Genomic DNA, 21472 nt, shown 5'->3' with positions numbered 1-21472 from the left:
TCAGGAACTGGAATTAAACTGAGGTCCTTGCAATGAAAGAACAAAGGTCTCGCTATTCAGTCTATTAATGACAATAACCTGGATTTTTCTCTAAGCAGTAAGGGAACATCTTCTATCGTTCACCTCTCATGCAATTGTCCACAGGCTTTTCGCAGTCGTCTCCACGGAGACTTCCACTCATCTGGTGTCCATTCGAATTCAGTGCCGGGTGATCGAAAGTGTTTGTAAGCAGGGCAAGCAGCACAGAGGCTTCTCAACACATCAGATTGAAGATTCCTCATCGAGACAAGCAGATTGCAAAGCATGAAGTAAAAGAACAGGAAATATAAATCACATTCAAACCATCATACAAGAAACAAAACAAAGATTGGGATAAGCATACGGGATTAGGACGGAACATTAAATAGAAAGACAGAAAAACTTTAAAAAGATTAATTTTTATTCTTTTAAAAATCAGCAACATTGATCATCTTCCAAGGGAATGAGACCCCACACTTATAAAATAAAATAGTCAGGGCCAGAGAGATTTCTGAGCAGGACAAATCACTTATTACACCATTAAAAACTCAAGTTAATCCTAATTCTCCAAACTCTAAGTTTTCCACGCATCTTGAGAGAGAGAATAGCGGATAATTAGCCCAAGTTGACATTATGCCAGTGATTAATGTGCAGATTCCATCAGTGAAGACTGTAGCAATGCAGCCCAAGGAGGAGCCAACAGCAACTTGCAGATTTCCTTGTTTAACTGTGCATGTGCAGACAGCATGAGTTGCTGTCAGTAGTAATGTCAAGTGCTGACAGCCACCCTGCTATTAGTACAGCAAAGTCCAGGCAAGCAATTTTACCTGAAAAAATGCCCATGCAGGAGGCTGTATCTAGAGATATCTGAATGGCAGTGGGTGCACCTGAACATTAGAAATATTTACTCTGCCCCTCTTGCCTCAGATCATGAAAACAGGACATATGTAAAATTAGTTAAACAAAATAAATCACATCATAAGATAGGTACAGAGGTAGCAAAATCACTGCAAGCATCTCAATTCATCTTTCACTCACTGCAGCCTGCAATTGCTGCTTAGATGATTCCAGGCTTATTGTCTCTACTATGCTACTCAGAAATGTCTCGATCACACTTTATGCAAATAATTCTCTAACATCATACCAAAATATGCCTTTTAACAACATAAAAGCAAAAACATACTGTGGATGCTGGAAACCTGAAATAAAAACAAAAAATGCTGCAAATACTTAGGTCAGGCAGCATCTGTAAAAAGAGACAGTAAATGTCTCAGGTCGATGACCTTACATCAGAACTGAAGATAGAAATGTAAGAGCTTTTAAGTCAGCAGAATGGGCGAGGGGGAGGGGGAGGGGGAGGGGGAGGGGGAGGAAGAACAAAAGGGAAGGCTTGTGATAGGATGGAAGCCAGGAGAGATTAACTACCAAAACGTTTCATGATGCAAAACCCAACGAATGTGGCAACAGGTATAATAAAGTGACAGAAGTCCAGATGAAGCGCGAATGGCTAGATAATTATCTGAATGCAATTCACAGAGTAATAGTCTATTCCTCTCGTCCTTACCATCCACCCCAACAGCCTGTTTTTAACGGATCATCCTCTGCCATTTTTTCCAGCTCCATCATGATGCCAGCACCAAAGACATCATCTCCTGCTCTCCCCTTTCAAAGGGATCATTCCCTCCATGATACCCTAGTTCATTCCTCAGTCACCCTAACACCCATTCCTTCCCAGAAGCACTTTTCCATGCAAGCACATGAAATGTAATACCTGTCCTTTCGCCTCCTCCCATCTTAACATCCAAGAGTCCAAACACTCCTCCCGAGTGAAATCATACTTTGCTTGTAATTCTTTCAATTTACTATAGTGCATTCTCTACAATGGGGACACCAAACGTAGATTGGCATACTGACATACTCCTTCAAGGCAATTGTTGCTGTGAGGCTTTGCAGACAGGTTGGCTCCACTTAATGGCCTTGGTATGTAGGAGGTACAGTGATCCAAATGTGCAGCCATCTTTGACTGTGGTTTCGAATCCTTGGAATGTGGCTTTCCTCTTTTCATAAAAAGCATTCAATTATTTGTTTCCAGTCAGTAAATTCATAAAGTCATTTTTTAAATGAAGCATGGTTTCACAACAATACCCACTACCACTCTCTATGGCTTTTGCATCATGAAATCTTTTGGTTAGTTAATCTGCCCTGCCTATCACAGACTTTACCTTTTGCTCTTCCTGTTCCTTGTACCCTTCTCACTGGTTTAACGCTTACATTTTTCTTATTGTTGGAGAAAGGTCATAGGCCTGAAACGTTGACTTTGTCTCTCTCCACAAATGCTGCCGGACTTTTGAGTATTCCCAGCATGTTTTTGTTTTCAATGTCTTATCCTTTCACCAATTTGAACTCTTTGCCCTCCCCCTATCCTCCACCCGCCCTGGTCCCCCCACCAACCACACCACCCCACATCCTACCGTTGTGGTTCCATTTAAAATATCATAAATCAAATCTCTTCTACTTTATTTATTATTTTGTCTCCTTGATGAGGTGTCCTCAGTTCCTTGGAAGCAGTCATGTGGCTCTTCCACCTGTAATGTTTGAATGTCTCCTTCCTTTCTCATTAATCAGACATAGCTTACCAATAAATAGTTCCTGCTGATGTATCCAGACCTGGACTTGCCATTATAGGGAAATCTATTCATTCACAACATCTGCTGTTTGCCAGTTCAAACTCAGGTAACTATATTGAGAGGCATTAACTAAATGAGTGAGAAACAAGTACAATAGCTCTATACAGGCTGGGCATACCATAGAGAGAGAAATGGAATGACAGGCTTAGATGTAGGAATAACAAGAGAAAAACAACTTTGCTGCATTTTATCTATTTTAAAAAAGATCGCTTGAAATAACATGTCAACATTATTGGAAGTTATCTGGCAGCAGAGAAAAGTGTGAAGAACAGCTGGTGGATGGGTTAAATCCTAACTCACATGAAATTGTCATTCAACAGGCCACAGCTGAGCAGAACAACTAAGAATTTGTATTCTCCGCTGCCATTTACAGGAACTACATTGTACAGAAGTGATAAACTATTACTCATTAATATTTTATTACATGTGACATTAATATCAGATTAATATATTACATGCACCATTTATATTTTAAAGTCTATTACATAGATCATTAATACATTACTGCACAAGATGGTGTTCATTAAATAAAATGAAAGTAAGACTATTACTGAACATAAAACTGTATTAATTTTGAAAAATCATTAAATTACAGTCCCAAAATATCTTGCATATAGTGTTTAAATTTTGTTTCTTGAATTAGTTCACTTTTTACCATTTAATTTAATTTTCCAGTGCCCACTCTCTGTTCGAACTAATTACCTACAGGTTGTTACAGGTGTTGGTAGGGTTGGGTTTTTTTTTGAAGATTTGTGGCCACATTTTGAGTCTCCCTCCCCTGGCTCTGCTATCAGGATCTTCCACATAGTCAGTGGCTATCAGTGCACCTCCTCCTCTCATTTTCCAATATATCCTGGTAGTGGTGTTGACTCTCCAACATTGTGCCCTGCGCATTCCTTTCTCTTCTATTTCATGCTCTCTCTCTCTAGCAGTTTCCAGCCCAGCAAGCAACTCAAGTTGCTCGCAGGCATCCTATTTTGTGACTGTCCAGTAGTGGTGCATAGGAGGTTAGTACGCACAGGGTGAGGGCAACCTTGGCTTTGAGCAATAATTAGCAAATGACTACATTCCAAAGCATGTAACAGTAAGTCGGCAGCCTGTTTTGCATCTCTCCTGATTTCTATTTCCACTGGAGTAAATGCCAACTTGCATTTCAAACTGCACAGTTGGTATTGCCAACTATGACATTTTCTTTATGGGAGCCCCTTGTTCACAATGTGAGGAAAATCATGGGCAGAATTTTTCCCTCGACGTGCAGACTCAGCAGGAGCGGCTGGGAAGCTGCCCGCGATCAGGCCCAGAAGGCAATTTCACGCTGGGCGAGCCAATTAAGGCCCCCTGGCCCGAAACATGAGCAGCAGCGTATTTTAATTGATTAGTTAATGGCCTTAACGGGCCTTTTCATTGTCGGTGGGTGCTGCCAACCGAAATATCTCGCGAGTGTGCGACAATGTCGGGACACTCGCCCAATGTCATCCCGCGTCATTTTACGCTCGGTCGGGTTGCGCGCATACCCACCTGCCGAGTGAAAAATTTTACCCCATGTGTGTGAACTCACATCCTGGCGTTCCTTGGCAGATTGTATTCTGTTCCAATGCCTGTATTGATAAACATAAGGAAAAGCTTCAAAGACCAGGGCCCTGAAATTACACAATGGCTGATTTGCACATGAAATTTTAATTGGTATTAGTACTCAATATTCCACCAGATAATATCTCAGGCCAGGCGCTTCCTCACAAAGAGGGAGTAAAATTAACCCCAGCAGCTGTCCTGTCTCTCTTGGTTCTTACACTCGCTGTCAAGGAGGAGCCATAGTTTAAAGAGTAAATAGCTCTTGATCAATAAAACTTGTAGTGTCAGGTATCTGAGGATTTCCATGTTTTTATTTTTTGCTCCATTTGGTAAGTTAATACACACAATGTTCAACACACAATATTGTTTACCTTCTTAGTTTGTACAGGAAGAGAATTCAAAGTCCAATAAGGTGAACCTGTAAGTAAACTAAAGGCTCACTATTAAAAGTCAAATCCTTAAATCTATCATCCCACTTAGCCTTACAGGTAATTTGATTTGCAATTAGGCATTTACTGTGAAATGAGATTTCACTCAGATTCACCTTCATCTGACCTGTAGCCACAACGCAATTGTACAGCAACTTATCTACAAAGCAGGTCACACTCTTAGCATCATCATCAATGCCTGCTTAGTAATAGTCACAGCATTTTAAAATAATTCATTGTATTGGAAGTATGTCACAAGAGAGTATAATCATCTCCCGTTGACATCTAACGACATTACCAACCCCCAAGTCTCCCACCATCCTGGGTGGGTCACCACTAACCAGAAACTGAACTGGACCAGCCTCATAAATGCTGTGGCTCCTCGAGCAGGCCAGAAGCAGAGTATTCTTCCCCCTGCTAAGATCACTTGTTTAAGGCAACGTTCAGAGCTTTCTGTTTGGAAGCTGAAATTCTTAGACTTGGATGGTCTTTAGTTTGGTGCTAAAGAACGGAGACTGGAGTGCCTCCAAACGCCAAACAAAACCAGCACTGGCCTAACGTTCAAAATGGATCGCAAATTTAATGGCAATTCCAAAAGGGCAGTTGGAAAATTTGTTTCCTAGGACAGTTTTGTCTGTTGCAGCCACAAACACGCAACTCATTTTAATGGTTCTTAAGCCTGTTTAATAATTAAAAATAAATCCAGTTGAATATAATACAAAAGTCAACAGCCACCCTAAACCAACCACCGTGCAAGAGAAATAAAAATTTTTATAGATATGAACCAGTATGCATTGTAAAGAATACATCACATTTACAGTAGTCTTTCACCATAATGTTAAGACCAGAAACAAAATAAAAGGATAAAATACAAAATAGTTTTTAGGCTATCAGGGGATTTCTAGCATGACTGTAAAAGCTCCAATTATGAATATTAATGTCAGGATCACTTTCACCCCTTTTACATTGCAATTCTTTAACCCATAATTTGGATTACTTTTAACATATACACTTATGGGCGCTAATTTCTAACTGATTAACTTACTCAAGCGGCGCTGTGTCAAATTGTTCTCTTCAGTCCACGCAATCTTTTACAGGTCAGTACACAACACGCATAGTCACAGCGCCTGACCATCCGTTGAGAAGAAACTGGCTACAGAATTCTAATTTTCACAAAAGCGAGATTAAGAGTCTTTGACCAGAATTTGTCAAACACAGTTGCTTATATTCATATAATGTGCAGACATATACAAAGATACATTTCTTATAGGGTTATAGCCCTCCAATCAAGTCAAATATCAGCCATTTAAATTTCAAACATACATAAAATTTTCTATATATAAAAAAAAATCTGGAGTGTGCAAGGTCTTGCCACATGCAGATTGGTTAAGTAAAGCTTAATGGATGATCCAACAAACCTCATTTAAGAAGGTTGGACCCAAACGGCTGCAATTGTCAGCAATTCTTCTGCAATGTAAAGGGGATACTAACTGTTGGATGTAAAAGATTATGGACTCCAGTCATTGACTGATCAAAGGCCGTCAGCTCTGAAGCGAGTTGATGTAATATCACAGCTCCAACAACACTGGTCGAGACTGATGCCCTTAGGCAGTCTTTGGTTAAAAGGTTCAAATGAAGTTCTCACACTTTTCCAGTCATTGTTTCAGCTGAAACCCGACTTGGTCTGTTCAACATATTATTTTTGCAAATATAATTATAGCAAATGTTAAACGCAAGTTTTTTATACACCTTCGTATATAAAAAAACACAAACTTAAATAGGTCACTAAAATATCACTATTGAGTCAGTTTTCTTTTTGCTTCCCCACACCATGAGATCCATTGTGAAAAGAAGCTGCAAATGACTTTAGCTCTGTTCACCAGCAGAAGCTTTTAATAATGTCAAGGCACCAATTCATTTGCATTTTCTGCAGTGGGCTGGCAAAAATGGATAATATTGAAATGCAATGGAAAGCATAGTGCCCAAGTGAGGTATGGTTCAAACCGTCCCGAAAACATTAATATCATTTATTTTGTTTAAACATATAATGAAATTTGAAGGGATAAGCTCACCATCTGCTGTACCTGTTAGCTCCTCATCTTCTATGACCGTCCATCGAGAGGACATTAATGATGTGTTAAACAGAATTAGAACTCTTAAATCAGCAGAGACATTTCATCAATTAAAACAGCCTCATGACAATGAAAAAGTGACTTAGTTAATTGTCACAGTAGAAAATTGCTTTCCATCTATTTTTAATGTTCCAATAATCCTCCACTCACTTTTAATGAATTTTTAAAATAGAACCCACATGTCCATGATTTAAAATCAACAATGAAAATAATTATTTCCATTTCATATGATAGAACACAACATTGAAAAGAACTTCTAAAAGAGAAAAAAAGGAGCTACTACATTGTTTAGAATTTAAATACCTTTCTGATTAATAAGAAATGGCACAATCTCACCAAAAGAAAAAGCACTTTTCCCTGTATGAGTATCTCCAGGACAATATTTACAATAATCCATTTACAGCTGTCAATTCTTTCAGTCTTAAGATGCAGTTTTATCTGCATCCTTACATTGCTGCTAACTGTCCTAGCACTATCTTGAACTGATGCGTACAGTGGGACAGTTCAGTGACTCTGTCCATCATCTCTTTGGCGGCAGAGCCAGATGGGTATTGCAGGGCTGCTGTCTTGGTTGTGATGACGATATGTTTAAGCATCTCACAAAGGAGGTTACTGTAGTGTGTGACTTTATTGCGAACCTCTTGCGACTTAGCCTGGCGGGAGAGTGTGTCCCCGATGAACACCAACTTGTGCGCACTGAGAATGACAAACTTGCTGTGAGCCACAAAGATTTTAGGAGGTTGGTTGGTGTGAATAGATGTGAAGAAGGCATCGATGGCATTGATTAATGTGGTAATATTCAGCTCACACTGTTCTGAGTAAAACAAAAGGAGCTGCTTGTCCGAGGGGCTCAGCTTGCTCTTAACTTGCCCATATTGGTGCGTTGGGGTCCAGTTTGAGAGGTCATTCTCAATAGGTCTTGTTACTTCTTGTTCAAGGCGCTCAAATTGTTTAACCTGTAGAGGAAAAGCAATAAACAAATGTCAGCAATCCTTTCTCAGGCTACTGTTACCTTGAAAAGGCACTTATCACATGAAATTGAGAATTTTCAGACAATATTAAATGCTTGGTACAGTCTCAGCTCCAAAAACTGCTGGCCCACCACTGTGTTGTTTCATTTCTGTTGGTCAGAGTGCTGCAGACACCGTGGGGCCAATTTGTATGAAAGCTCGCTCCCATGAGGAATTGTTAGTGAAAAATCACAGGTGTCCATCAGTTAATGGATAGAAAATTGTGAGGGGCTCAGCTGTAATTTCAGGATGTAAGCTCCCGATGGGCAAGAGGCACACACTGAGGAAGTCCTCCCCTACACATTGTGAAGCTTGAAACATTCGTGTGGTGTGCTGAGGAAAGCATTAGCTGAAGCTGGAGTAAAGTATTACAGGTGTTGCTATGTCATGATTTCTTCCAGTTTCCCACTCTTCATGTAATATTCTAAAACTATCAATGAGACAGAGGTGTGGTGGTAATGTCACTGGACTAATAATCCAGAGGCCCAGGTTGGTACTCTGGGGACATGGGTTCAAATCCCACCATAGCAGCTGGAACAATTTGAACTCAATGAATAAATCTGGAATATAAAGCTAATCTCAGTGATGGTAACCATGACAACCATCACAGATTGTTGCAAAAACCCACATGGTTTACTAATCTTTCTTTATGGAAGGAAATCTGCAAATCCTACCTGGTCTGGTCTACATATAACTCCAGACCCACAGCAATGTGGTTGACTCTTAATTGCCCTCTGAAATGGCCTAGCAAGCCACTCAGTTACATACAAATTAAATTAAGAGTAGGCCATTCAGCCCCTCAAGCCTGCTCCGCCATTCAATAAAATGATGGCTGATCAACTCCACATTCCTGGCAACCTCGGGTAATCTTTCACCCCCTTGCTTATTTGGAGCAATCTCCTCTGCCTTAAAGAATCTGCCTCAACCGCATTTTTTCAAAGAGAATTCCAAAGTCTCAAACCTCAAGAAAATTTTTTCCTCATCTCTGTCTTAAATGGGTGACCCCTTATTTTTAAACAATGACTTTCTAGTTCTAGATTCTCCCACAACAGGAAACAGCTTATCCACACGCATCCTGTCAATTCGCCTCAGGAATTGTTTCAATCAAGTCACCACTTGCTCTTCTAAACTCCAGCGGATACAAGCCTAGCCTGTCCAACCTTTCCTCATGAGACAACCCACTCATTCCAGGTATAAATCTGGTAAACCTTCTCTCAACTGCTTCCAACATCTTTCTTTAAATAAGGAGACCAATACTGTACAGAGTACTCCAGATGTGGCCTTACTAATGTCCAGTATAACTGAAACATAACCTCCCAGCTCTTGTATTCAATTCACCACGCAATAAACTATAACATTCTATCAGCTTTGCTAATCACTTGTTGCACCTGCATACTAGCCTTTTGTGATCCACGCACTAGGACACCCAGATTCCTCTGCATCTCAGAACTCTGCAATCTCTCACCATTTAGGTGATATGCTTCTCATTTAATCATCCTGCAAAATGGACAACCTCACATTTTGCCACATTATACTCCATCTGCCAGATCTTTGCCTACTCACCTATCTATATCATTTTGTAGCCTCCTTATGTCGTCACAACTTACTTTCATACCTATCTTTGTGTCATCAGCAAATTTAGCAACCATACCCTATGTCCCTTGATCCAAATCATTTATATAAATTGTAAAGAGTTTGAGGCCCCAACACTGATCCCTGTGGCACATCGCGCATCACATCCTGCCAATCAGAAAGTGACCCATTTATGCCTACTTTTCATTTACTGTTAGCTAGTCAATCTTCTATCCATGCTAAATATTACCCCCTATACCATGAGCTTTTATTTTCCGCGATAATCTTTAAGGTGGCACTTTATCAAATGCCTTCTGGAAGTCTAAGTACAGTACATCCACCGGTTCCCCTTTATCCACAGTACATGTTACTTCTTCAGAGAACTCCAATAAATTGTTAAATTTGATTTTCCTTTCACAAAACCAAGGGCAACTAGGATGGACAACAAATGCTGGCCCTGCCAGCAATGTCCACATCTAGGAAAATTTTTTTTAAAAACATCAACTGAAGGAGACAAAAAAAATAGATTTTCTCCATACTAATTAGAAGGGGGAAATGTGTTCCTCCTTTGTCTAGGAGGGCTATGCCAATTCTAGCATCCATATTTCCTGTAGCAACAGCACGCACACCTAATAATGCACCCCTCGCATAGCCCTAGTTCAGATCAGCAGAGGCCAGAGAGCAATGCAGGCAGTTTTATTTTCTAGATGACTCAGTTCTGCACTGGTTAATGTTTTGCAAACTGACACAAAGATAAAAACAACTGATTTACAATTCCAAAAACCCAATCAGTATTTTCACATCATGACAGCATCTGATAAGGATAAACGGTTCACTAAGACACTTTCTCTCCTCAAAAACAATTTTTCACAGTGATATGGTCCGATTCTTAACCTCAAGGAGAAAACCTGGTTAAGACAGGAGCTCTCTTTGAAATCAACCAAAGCCCTTCGGAAGGGTCATGAGGACTCGAAACGTCAACTCTTTTCTTCTCCGCCGATGCTGCCAGACCTGCTGAGTTTTTCCAGGTAATTCTGTTTTTGTTATTGTGAAATCTGATCTCACCTGCTGCTGCTCTAGTTGAGCTTTGCCTTGCCGTATGATATTCTCTTTCTCCAACAGCTCTTTCTGAGTTTTCTCAAACTCTTCTTTCCCCTGAAATTAAAGAAAGAGTGTGCAACATTAATGAAAGCAAAGCTGTTAATGACCAAATGACTAAGAAGGCACTGCCCACCAAGAGTAACATTGTAAAACAGACACTGAAAGGATTTTGTTGTCAGATTCTGTTTCTTGCTTCAAAATATTTCTTGTGCATCACCGACACCGCCAAATATGAACTGCCCAAATGATTCACTCTCAGCGTGGAGGACAATGCATCCAGGACAAATTCTTCACCGCGCACCCCTAATTAGGTCCATGGGTAACTGAGTTACAAGAACGGCAACTCATGGCCAGCCACAGCTGAGTGGGCTTATTCCAGCCAGGGAAAAATCAAGGCCTTACAATTGATCACAGCACCTCAAGGCCTGGGAAGCGGGGCACAGAAAACCGCCAGGGTTCTCACTGCTGATCCTCATTAGTGCTAGACATTGAGAGCGAATCTGATGAGATAAAGATCAATTCGAGCCACAGCACACTCCTAAATGGACTCTTGTTACCCAGACGGAACACTAGTGTCTTCAGGAAAAGGAGGCAAGGAGAATAAAATAAACTTACACTGCATTATACAGTGGAAGCTACTGATTAATGAAACCAAACTCTATGGATGGACAGTAGGTGTCATTTTGTTACAGATCGGACTCGGAATTTAAAATGAGCCTTTTTGCTTCAAGCTCTCCTTACATTAAATCAGCTCATGTGTCTGTTCAACTATTATCCAGGGTGTCATCTTGTATTAGAAAATGAATTTGCTTCAATTTCATTTTTTTTTTAATCTCTTTTTTTTAGAATACCTTCAAAAGATCTGAGTTTGCAGTGCTCCGAAATTCTCTTGGTGCAATTGGGGCTGCAATGGCCAATGGCTGCTGCTGCAGCGCACCCCCCCCACCCCCCCCACCCAAAGCAAAGTGCTGCACCAGGCCCCTCAATTCTTCCTTTGTAACATCTTATACAATAAAGGAAGCTTCTTCAAATTGCGATTGGTTGTTCTTAGGCAGCCCTAATCTCTGCCTCTAGACCTTGGTTGCATTAAACAAATGAAATGCCCATTCACAGTCTGCCTTAGAGTAGCAATCAGTACTGGCTGTAAATACCAATGTTGATTATCACAAAAACATCGATAATTATGCAGATTAAGTTTTTAATGCAGCAAGTGGTGGGGGTTTGGAATGCACTGCCCAAGGGTGTGATGGAGACAGATTCAATTGTGGCTTTCAAAAGGGAAATGGATAATAATCTGAACAGGAAAAATAATTGCAAGGCTACGGGGAAATGGCAGAGGAATGGGACTCGCCGAGTAGTATTTACACGGAGCCAGCATTGACATGACATTCTAAGTGGCCTCCTCCTCTGCTGTAATCATTCTATGATGAAGACTATTCAGTGTAGGAAAGGAAATCACAGTACTGGACATCAAAATTGTCTCAAATCTTCGAATTTGAACTCCTTTTGTTTCTAATCATAATTTATGGGCTGTGATTATGGAATCATTCCATAAAACATGTAAGGGCATTAAAAAATCCAAAACCCAAGAACAGGAACAAAAGTCGGCTGCTCAGCCCCTTCATCATGTTCCATCATTCAATGAGAATATGGCTGATCTGCATTTTAATGCTATCCACCTACTTTGGCCCCGTACTCTCTTGTATAAGCTCTTGGCTAGCAATAATCTATCACTCTCAGATTTAAAATTATTAATTGATTTAGCACCGACTGATTTCTGTGGGAGAGAGGTCCACACTTTCATCACCCTTTTTGTGATGAAGCATTGTCTAACTTCTCTCTGGTTCACTTGGCTTTCAGGTTAAGACATGTTCCCTTGTCCTAAACTCCACTGTCAGCAGAAAAAGTTTCTCTCAACCTACAGTATCAATTCCTTTCAAAATCCTAAAATCCTCAATGAAATCACCCTTCAACCTTCTACAATGCAGGGAATGCAAACATAATTTCTGTATTCTCTCCTCATAATCTAATCTTTGGAGCCTCAGTGACATTCTGGTGAATCTGCACCACACTCCTCCCAAGGTCAACATGTTCTTCCTAAAATCTACTGCCCAGGACAGTACACAGTATTCTAAATCTGGTCTACACAGGGCTTTCTATTTCCTCCCCTTTATTTTTTCCCTCAATGTTCCATTAGCCTTTTTGACTTCTACTTTATAGCGATCCGAGTATAAGGACCTATAACCTCTTTAGGCCTCCACTCTTCCTAGCTTTTCGCCATTTAAAAAATACTCAGATGTAACCTTTTTTTGGACCAGAATGGATGAGGTCACACTTAAACTACATCAAAATCCATTTGCCACAGATATTCCCACTCACTTAATCCAATTATGTCTCTGTAACTTTATGCTCCTGTCTACACTACTTACTATATGCACCAATCTTGTCAACAAACTTGAATATATGGCACTATACTGTCTTAACCAGGTCATTAATAAATGAAGTAGATCGTTGAAGCCTTAGCACAGATCCTTTCAAGAAACCACTCATCGCTTTCTTTCGATTAGAATACACACCCTTTATCCCTACTCTCTCTCTTCTACCACCTAACCAAATCAATAATTTTCCTTCAATTCCATGAGCTTTTAATTTTACCTAAGAGGCTTTTATGTGGAACGTTATCATATACTTTCTGGAAGTCCATATAAACTACATACCCCTGCATACTACTTTAGTTACTTCCTCAAAAAATTCAATTAGGTTCATTAGATAGGACCTATCCTTTAGAGAGTCAATAAAAGTTTGTAATCAGGTCAAATTTCTCTACGTGTTCAGTTGCTCTGTCCTTAGTTACCCTGGGTAATACCAGAACTGTTTCAGTAAAGAAGAATAATGCAACAACAACGTGCATTCTTATGGCATAATTAACCTAGTAAAATGTCCCAAGGCACATTGCAGGAGCATAATCAAACAAAACTTGACACAGGTAAAGAAGTGGACATTAGGACGGGTTACAAATGTTTGGCCGAAGAAGTGGGTTTTAAGCTGCGTCTAAAGGGAGAGAGAAGGAGCGTTGAAAACGTTTGGGGAGGGAAATCTAGAACTTAAGGCCTAGATGGCTGAAAGCCTGACTGCCAATGTTGGGGCGAAAAAAATAGGATATGGAGAAGAGGCCAGGATTGTAGTAATGGAGAATTCTATGAGGAGTACATTGGTTGAGAATTATAAAAGGAGATAATTTTTCCTCTGCTTTGTTCTTGAGAAACATTATGTACTCAGGTACAAAGCAAAAAAAATGAGATTGCTAAAGTGACACTGCATCTGTCCCTTTGAACTAGGCATTAGGCACTATACTCCACTCAGAATGGAGGCCATCCGCACGATCGACATTAAGACTGTGAAGATCGGGAAAAAATTGCCATCTTTTTGCTTTAAAGCTGACTGAAAAATCTCTCTGGGCTGGTGGGTGAGTTTCTAACCTGTTTTCAGGGTCAAGCCCTAGGCTACTGATATGGGCGAGTTCAGATCAGATCAAGTGTAGTGTACTGAAGGTGCTTTCTGCCTGACTTGCACCCAAGCAGAAGAGAGGAAAATCAGAGATAAAAACAAAAAACTGTGGATGCTGGAAATCCAAAACAAAAACAGAATTACCTGGAAAAACTCAGCAGGTCTGGCAGCATCGGCGGAGAAGAAAAGAGTTGACGTTTCGAGTCCTCATGACTCTTCAACAGAACCGAAGGGTCATGAGGACTCGAAACGTCAACTCTTTTCTTCTCCGCCGATGCTGCCAGACCTGCTGAGTTTTTCCAGGTAATTCTGTTTTTGTTTTGAGAGGAAAATCAGCCCATCCTTTCCATTATGATGAAATGCCATTTCTTTTTGCCATAGCAGCAAAGGCACCACAAGGTGGAGCTGTAAGACCATGCTGCCTCCAAGTCTCAGCAAAAGAAACATTGGAATAACATTTGATTACAACGCAAGGTCAGATTTTCACATCGAGGTTATTTTTTCCTTCCCCTACAGATAATGCACAACATCAATTATCTGTCCTTGGATCTGAAAGGAGTTGTCAATCACTGAGCAGTAATAATCTGATCAGAGTGTAGTATATGTTAAGAGGGAAAAAAGATAGCTTAAATTTTTGATAAAACAAAGCCAATGCCAAGGGCCTAAGAAAAAGGATTCCAGAACAGCACCAACTGTGTTTTAAACATTTAGGTTGTTTCAATTAGCCATAGATAGTATTTTGTTGGAGCGGAATTGGATTTGATTTTTAAGCTAGTCTTCACTTTCGTGTAATTCAGAGTACACGCTGAATTGATTTTACATATTTGTCCTCGATTTGAAAATCACTCCATGGCTTTGTCCCACATACCTCAGCGATCTTCCCCAGCTAATTGTCCCTCCTACCATGCTGTGTCTACATCACCACCCCTAGCCATTAAGTATGCATCTCACCAGCACCATGTCCCCAGCTATCTGAAATTCCCTTTCTAAATCTACCCATCTTGACCCCCATCCCCCTCCCCCCCCACCCTCACTTCCTTTTTCAAATACTTTCCAGAAACCCTTCTTTACCACCATGCATTTAGCTCTGCCCAGTGTTCAGGAAACGTTAGAAGCACTCAGGAAGTCAGTCAGCATCAGTGGAGAGACAAGGCAAATTAGTGTTTCAGCTGCTGATCCTTCATGAGAAACAGCAATGGGCAACATCAGTTGTGAAAAAAGGCCCTCACCAGAGAAGTTAACCTGTCTGGTCTCTCCACAGATGCTGGCTGATTCGTTGAATGCTGGCAGCAGTTTTTGTCTCAGCTTCAGGTTTTCAGCATTTGCAGGGTTTCCCTGTCTTGCTTTTTCTGTACATTAGCAGCACTGTTATTCTTGTTGAGTCCTAGCAGTGCCTCAGCCCCTGTGGTTTAATACACCTCAAGTTGTCTCACAAGCTCTTTTTCTTTGTGGTTCAGGATGGTTTCCCTCTATCGGGTAAAGGGTTTCCTGGCCTAGATTTTCCAACTGCGTTACTTTTATAAACAAGTTACCATAGTCCTTAAAATAACACCCTTCTGTAAATTTAGGCTACAAAAGTTGTTATTTGCAGCAAATTATCATGATCAATTGTGGGGATCAGCAGCCAGAAAAGTCCTCTTCAATATGTGTGGCAACTGATTCACTACCTCAAAAAATAGTAATGATGAGGAAAACCTTTTTATTTTACCACTTCACCTCTAATCTGACCATGCATGTCAGAGTACACTAATGAAAATGAATAAACCTGTTCCCTGCTACTGTATTTGGTCCTTAAACTGCAGATTCATCATCAATCACAGCTCTTCAACAAAGTGATTAGTCAATTATATAACAGCAGAGATTGCTGTACAAAGCAAGGGGCAACATTCAATATTTGAAATTTAGATTTGCAAGAAGGACGCAAGCAGGTTGAATGGCTGCTGAAAAACACTAGGAGTTAAGCAAAAACATAGAAAAAGTGTAGCAGTCTGTTTATTCTTAAATTCCATTGCCTTTATTAAACTCACATCCAAGGGGAACCTTGTGACCCCTGTGGAAGGGACAGCTGAGGGTGCAATGATTTCACCAGCTTTTGAGATCCTGGGAAATAATGACTAAAAGTAGGATGAGTCCAAATATCAACATAGTGGGATGTAGGGAACCAGAAGTTACCTGGAGTTTAAGGGATCAATCTAAAAAATTTAGAAGGAGCTATGACCTCGACTTTGTTGATAAAAAAAATGAGAAATCAGAACAATTACAATGGAGGGGTTAGGCACTTGAGCGGAGAAGTCCTTTGGCCAAGTCTTTTCCATGTACCCTATTCAGTAGGCCATTCAATAATCCCCAGACTAATACCTTTTACTAAACTAACCAAGGAGTTGAAATCCATAGGCTCTTGTGTTCACGGATAGAAGGTCTGTTCATTAGCTAAGATGACCTCACCTAATGAAAGAGCCCTTGTGATCCTGAAGGCTTGTGGATTAGAGCTCCAGTTAGTCTAATAAAAAAAAAAACGCACTTACTTACCCGGACCTGATTTATGAGGACTGATGCCGCTGTACTAAATCATTTATATAACATTATTTTAAAATGAGTTAAATGATGAACCCAAAGTAATCTTCAAACACATTACAAGTGCCAGGTCTTAGTGCCACACAAAACACTTTGCGGACGATTTGTAAACGCAGCTTTCTATATACAACCATCTCTTTGGGATCTGAGAGCAGTTTAACTGCTTTCAGAGTGCTATAGGGGTGTCAGAGGAATACATCACACTTCACAAAATACAAGGGGAAGGAAAAATTATGGAAGGGCATCCAGACTTGCGAAAACCAATCGTTTCCACCTAGAGCAATGCTATGTAAATAAACAGAATCTGAAAAAGGGGAAAATACAGGACCCAAGCTGCTTATATCTTGGAGATTAAGCAAAGGAAAAGCTCAGCGGAACCTCTCCCTTCTTCTGATCTTTGTTCTCAGGCTTATTTTTGGTTTGGATATTTCCCTTACACCAGCAATATCTTTTTATTTTTTCTGCCTCCAGAGGGCACCGACTCTTTGTTGGGGTTCACTTCCCCAGGTGACGGTCACCTCCAGTACCCTAGGCAGTATTTATGTGAGAGCTTGGTAGTGACTATGAGCAGCTATTCAACCACTGCAGCTTCACAACTGAAACCATCCTGCCCTCACCTGACAACACAGACATGGAGTCTTCAGTAACTGGAAAGTTTTAGTTCTAAAAGTTTTTAGTCTATTAGCCTATGTAGTGATTTTTTAAAAAAAAAACTAAATTAATAGTATGCACAGCTGTACCAATGCAATAAGATCAGATTTGAGCTTTGGATCAACACCAACCTGTAAGTGAACATAGTCGTAATCCTCCATCCATCCACTGCCATTATTTTCATACTGAGTGTCTGGTGACTCTTCAGCTGTATATCTTGGTGGGGATGGTAGAGGCCTTGCCTGGATATTGGCCTTATCTGTTAATCCTGTCTGATAGTTTGATATGTTGTTGTTATTCGTTGAGTGGCTGCCACTCTCAAAGCCAGCAGGGGACACGGTAGACTTGTTATCTCCCTGTTGTGACTTTGTCCGTTTGAAGAGCAATGAAGCATTCCCATGAAGGAAAGAGGCAAGCTGTTTGGTATCATCAGGGATACCTCGCGAGTACATCACAAATCGGTCCAGATCATCGGCTGAGCTTTGCTTGCTCATGATTAAAACATTTAGTGCCCAGTTACAGTTGTCCAAAGCCTGACTGTGTTTGAGGAGAAGTTGGTAGACATCTTCCATTTTTTGCACCTGCTTGTTCAGCTTTGTGTACAAAGTGCGGTCAGTCGCTTGTGTGGAATTTGCAACAGCTCCACGTGCAAACTCCAAAAGCTCTTTCACAGAATTCTTTACTCTCTCCACTCCTGTCTTGATGTACTGTACATTGGCCTCCATGTGCTCACGATTTCTCCAGCTGGTGACAATGAAGGACATGAGATAGGAAATGGAACTCTCCACATTTTGCTGGTGTTTTGCCAATATCTCCATTGCTACTTCTAGGTCCAAGTTGAGCTCCTTACTGCTTGGTTTGGGCGAGACAGAAGATTCTTTAACGGGAATGACATCAAGTGAAGATGTTGAAATGTTGCTCCTTGTGCTGCCTGTGCTGGAAGCTGAAAGTCTCTTGAAGTTGTTAGTAATTTCTTCTGTTGTGGCATCTCTGCACACCTGAGGAGGCACATCATAAATATAATCCCCCTCAGATTCCTCATTCAAGATGACCTTCCCTCCAGAGGCTGGGACACCTAGATCCCGTGGGAAATCATACACATCCTGCAGAGATGTCTGATATCCTCCAGGTATTTTGTGGCTTGGAGGAACATCATAGATTTCCTGGCTGTTGGATGTATCTGTTAGTTTCATTGTCAGTGGAGGTACATCATACACATCATCAACTGGATAACTGTCATGTGCTGCAGGGGTTTGAGGTGGAATAGTATATCTCATGGGATCTGTACCCTTTGGTGTCCTGTGAGAAAACGATGGTGGAATGTCATACGTATCTTCAGAGATGGGTCCATCTGGAACATCCTTACTTACAGATGGGGGAATGTCATAAACCTGTATTTAAGAAAAATGCAAACTTTGAAGGAAGTACTGGCTAGGTTTTCCAAAGTTCATAATTGGTTTCAGCAACACATGAGCAACGCAATTACTCTGGGCCCAAGATTCTAGGGTCTCTCCTCTCACAGTAAATTTGGGTTGCTGCCTGCTACACCATCCTAGGGTCAGTCAAATAATCAGGGCAGATGGACCATTCCTGTGAAGCCAAAGAGGTGGCAGCCTGACTGCCCACTGGAAACTCAGAGCCTCACCCAGCCCACTTAAGAGGCAAGTCAGAGGCCCTTACCAAATCAAAGGGTAATCAAAACAATGTTTCCAAATTACAGTCAAAGGGAAAATAGGAATATTAATTTGAAGGTTCCCTTTGCTTGGGCACCCTTTGGGGGACTTAGGGCAACCCATAATACATCCCATGTCTACTCTCAACAGATGTATTTCTTTGCTTTTCCCAGTTAGAGTGAATTTCCAGAGTTGGCCTGAACACCTACGGCCGCATTCCCAATGCTGACTATGGACCCCCCTCCCCAGCAACCAGTCGATCAGGTTGCATTTACAGAGAGTGGAATCCCAGAGGCTCTGATTTCCACCCCAAAATCCTGCCCCTCCCCCATTCCTCCAGCAGCAGAGCTATCAGAGCGTCCACACACCCCAACCCCACTCTTCTCCCCTACCCAACGCCACAGGAATTATGGGCTCATTAATTGACATTCAGAGAGACAATGTATAATATAAAAGTGTAACTTTCACATGTGGAGATTTTATCCTTCACGCTAAACATCCAATAAAATTCTTCCTGCAGCAGTTAAGTTAACTGATTTGAATAACCCTCCACAAATCCTGATATTACTGCACTGGTGCCATTTTATAGAGAGATAGGCCACAAGTTCATGCCCACAGTAGTACCTTCCCAATCCCAACAATGCTTCAGGTCCGGACCTGGCACATCCCTATGGGCCAGGAAATAAGAAAGAAATTCACCCTCAGCCATTTTAATGGCTATAGGCTGTTAAAGCAGAGGCCTCGGTCATAGACATCAAACTCCTCTCTCCACCTGGGACATGAACATGACCCAGAGAGATCAAAAAGGGAGGGATCATTTTTTCTCCTCCCTCTCCCATTCATTTCACCTTCATTAGAAAATGTCACCAAACAAGAAGAAAAAAAAATCCAGAACAAAATGGTTTTGAGATTTTTGACCATTTGGTCATGGTAGAATTTAGATCATTTAAGTATAAATTACAGCAAATAGGTTAAATCCACCTCACTCAGCTTCTAGGACACATGGATTAGATCTGAAGTGGCTCTTCCACATGTCAACTTCAGATAATGGAAGCTCATATAGACATCCCACTCAACATGCAGGTCTATTCATTTGAGGACAGCAAGGGGTAGCTGCAAGGAATCTCACTTGGAAAGACTGGCAAGCCGTTCATTGGCAGCTCGAGAGTCCAACCCCAGACACAGGAATTCAGGAGAGGGTCAGAGGTCAAGCCCTTGGTTTCCTGTCAAACCAAGAAACAAAAAAGGACAAAAGAAGCACATAGCCTGGGAAAACTAGCAACCCAGACCTAGAGAGAGAGAGAATGTACTCTGATTTAATTTCAGAACTAACTAGTTTCAGAGAATTGTCTCTGACCGGAGAGCATTTATCCTGCTATAGGGACTCTATGACGCAAAAGAAGCAGTGTTAGAGCAAAAGGCTGGGTCACAGGCTTAAAGTGAGAAGTTTACTGTCAATGTTCATTCTTTAATTGCAAAATAAAGCAACTTTATAACTTATATTTGCTCTCGTCTCACTAAAATGTTGATTAGTCCACCCTTGAAAGATGGCAAGGGGAACAGGGTGCCACATACGAGATGAGAATATTCTGCTCCCATAATAAGGAGTTCACAGTTACATTTCCCTGAGTTACATTATCATATGATTAAACATTGGACAGCAATAATAAATTGATCATAAAGGATGTGGGGAAGCTTACAATGGAGCTTAACAATGTTGAAACGAAGGGAACATCTTGTACAGGCTCAAAATTAACAGTTATCATGCAACAAAAAATATAGCATATAATTGAGTCCAGAGCACTCTGGGGACAGCAAATTGTTTGGATAAATGAGAGTTCATTTAACTGGAACGAATTACATTAAGGAAGGGTCAGTTATCTAAAAAAGATAGTTGCTCCAAATACCAGAAGTGAGATAAGCGGAAGCACAATATGTATGCCAACACATTTGAGTAAAAATATGTGTAAGACACTCTTGAGCCTCTTCCTTTCCCAATTTTCTTTCTTAGGCTATGCTCCCTGTGCACCCCTACAAACCCCCACCCTAAACAATACAGATGGAAGCAGGGAAAGAGGTAGCTTGGCTTAACTGGCCTGTGTTGTGTGTTTCCCTCCCTCCCTTGTGAAGTTTGCAGATTTCTTCACAGACTTCATCTAAAAGTTGCTCCTTGAGCAAGACACCAAAGGATACCTGCAAGGAACCCCCGCACTCTGCCCTGGTTTCCCCTTTCTCCCCCTGGATAACTCAGACCACTGAGAAATGTAATTCACATCACAGTCACACAATGCCACACCACACCAGCTATCTTAAACAGATATATCTGAAAAGAAGCGGATACTCACTATTTGTTGAGTCTGGACCTGGTGCTGTAGGTTCATTTCTACACTGGGGGGTACATCATAAATTTCCTGGGATTTATCTCTGTTGTTTGGACCCTTCACTGCCATGGGAGGAGTATCATATACCTGATAGAAAGGAGCTGGGATTAGAATGTTGATTTCTTGCCTTTAACAACTATTAATCCTGCACAACTGATGTTTATGT

The 21472-nt window shown here is 41.0% G+C and overlaps 1 protein-coding gene across 2 annotated transcripts in view; it reads right to left on the bottom strand.

The window, feature by feature from the left end:
- Positions 1–5366: 5366 nt before the first annotated feature.
- Positions 5367–21472, bottom strand: part of bcar1 (BCAR1 scaffold protein, Cas family member) — a 243579-nt gene continuing 227473 nt past the window's right edge. For both annotated transcript variants that reach the window (XM_041191428.1, XM_041191427.1), the window contains exons 4-7: positions 21271–21393; positions 17384–18643; positions 10485–10574; positions 5367–7793 (exon numbers count right to left, since the gene is read on the bottom strand). In XM_041191428.1, coding sequence (XP_041047362.1) covers positions 7284–7793; positions 10485–10574; positions 17384–18643; positions 21271–21393 — 1983 coding nt within the window. In that variant the 3' untranslated portion in view covers positions 5367–7283. The remainder of the gene's footprint in view (positions 7794–10484; positions 10575–17383; positions 18644–21270; positions 21394–21472) is intronic.

The sequence above is a fragment of the Carcharodon carcharias genome, chromosome 7 (assembly GCF_017639515.1).
Source record: "Carcharodon carcharias isolate sCarCar2 chromosome 7, sCarCar2.pri, whole genome shotgun sequence".
Lineage (NCBI taxonomy): Eukaryota > Metazoa > Chordata > Chondrichthyes > Lamniformes > Lamnidae > Carcharodon > Carcharodon carcharias.
Note: the sequence above shows the minus strand (reverse complement) of the source record. Positions and strands in the feature narration are given on the sequence as shown.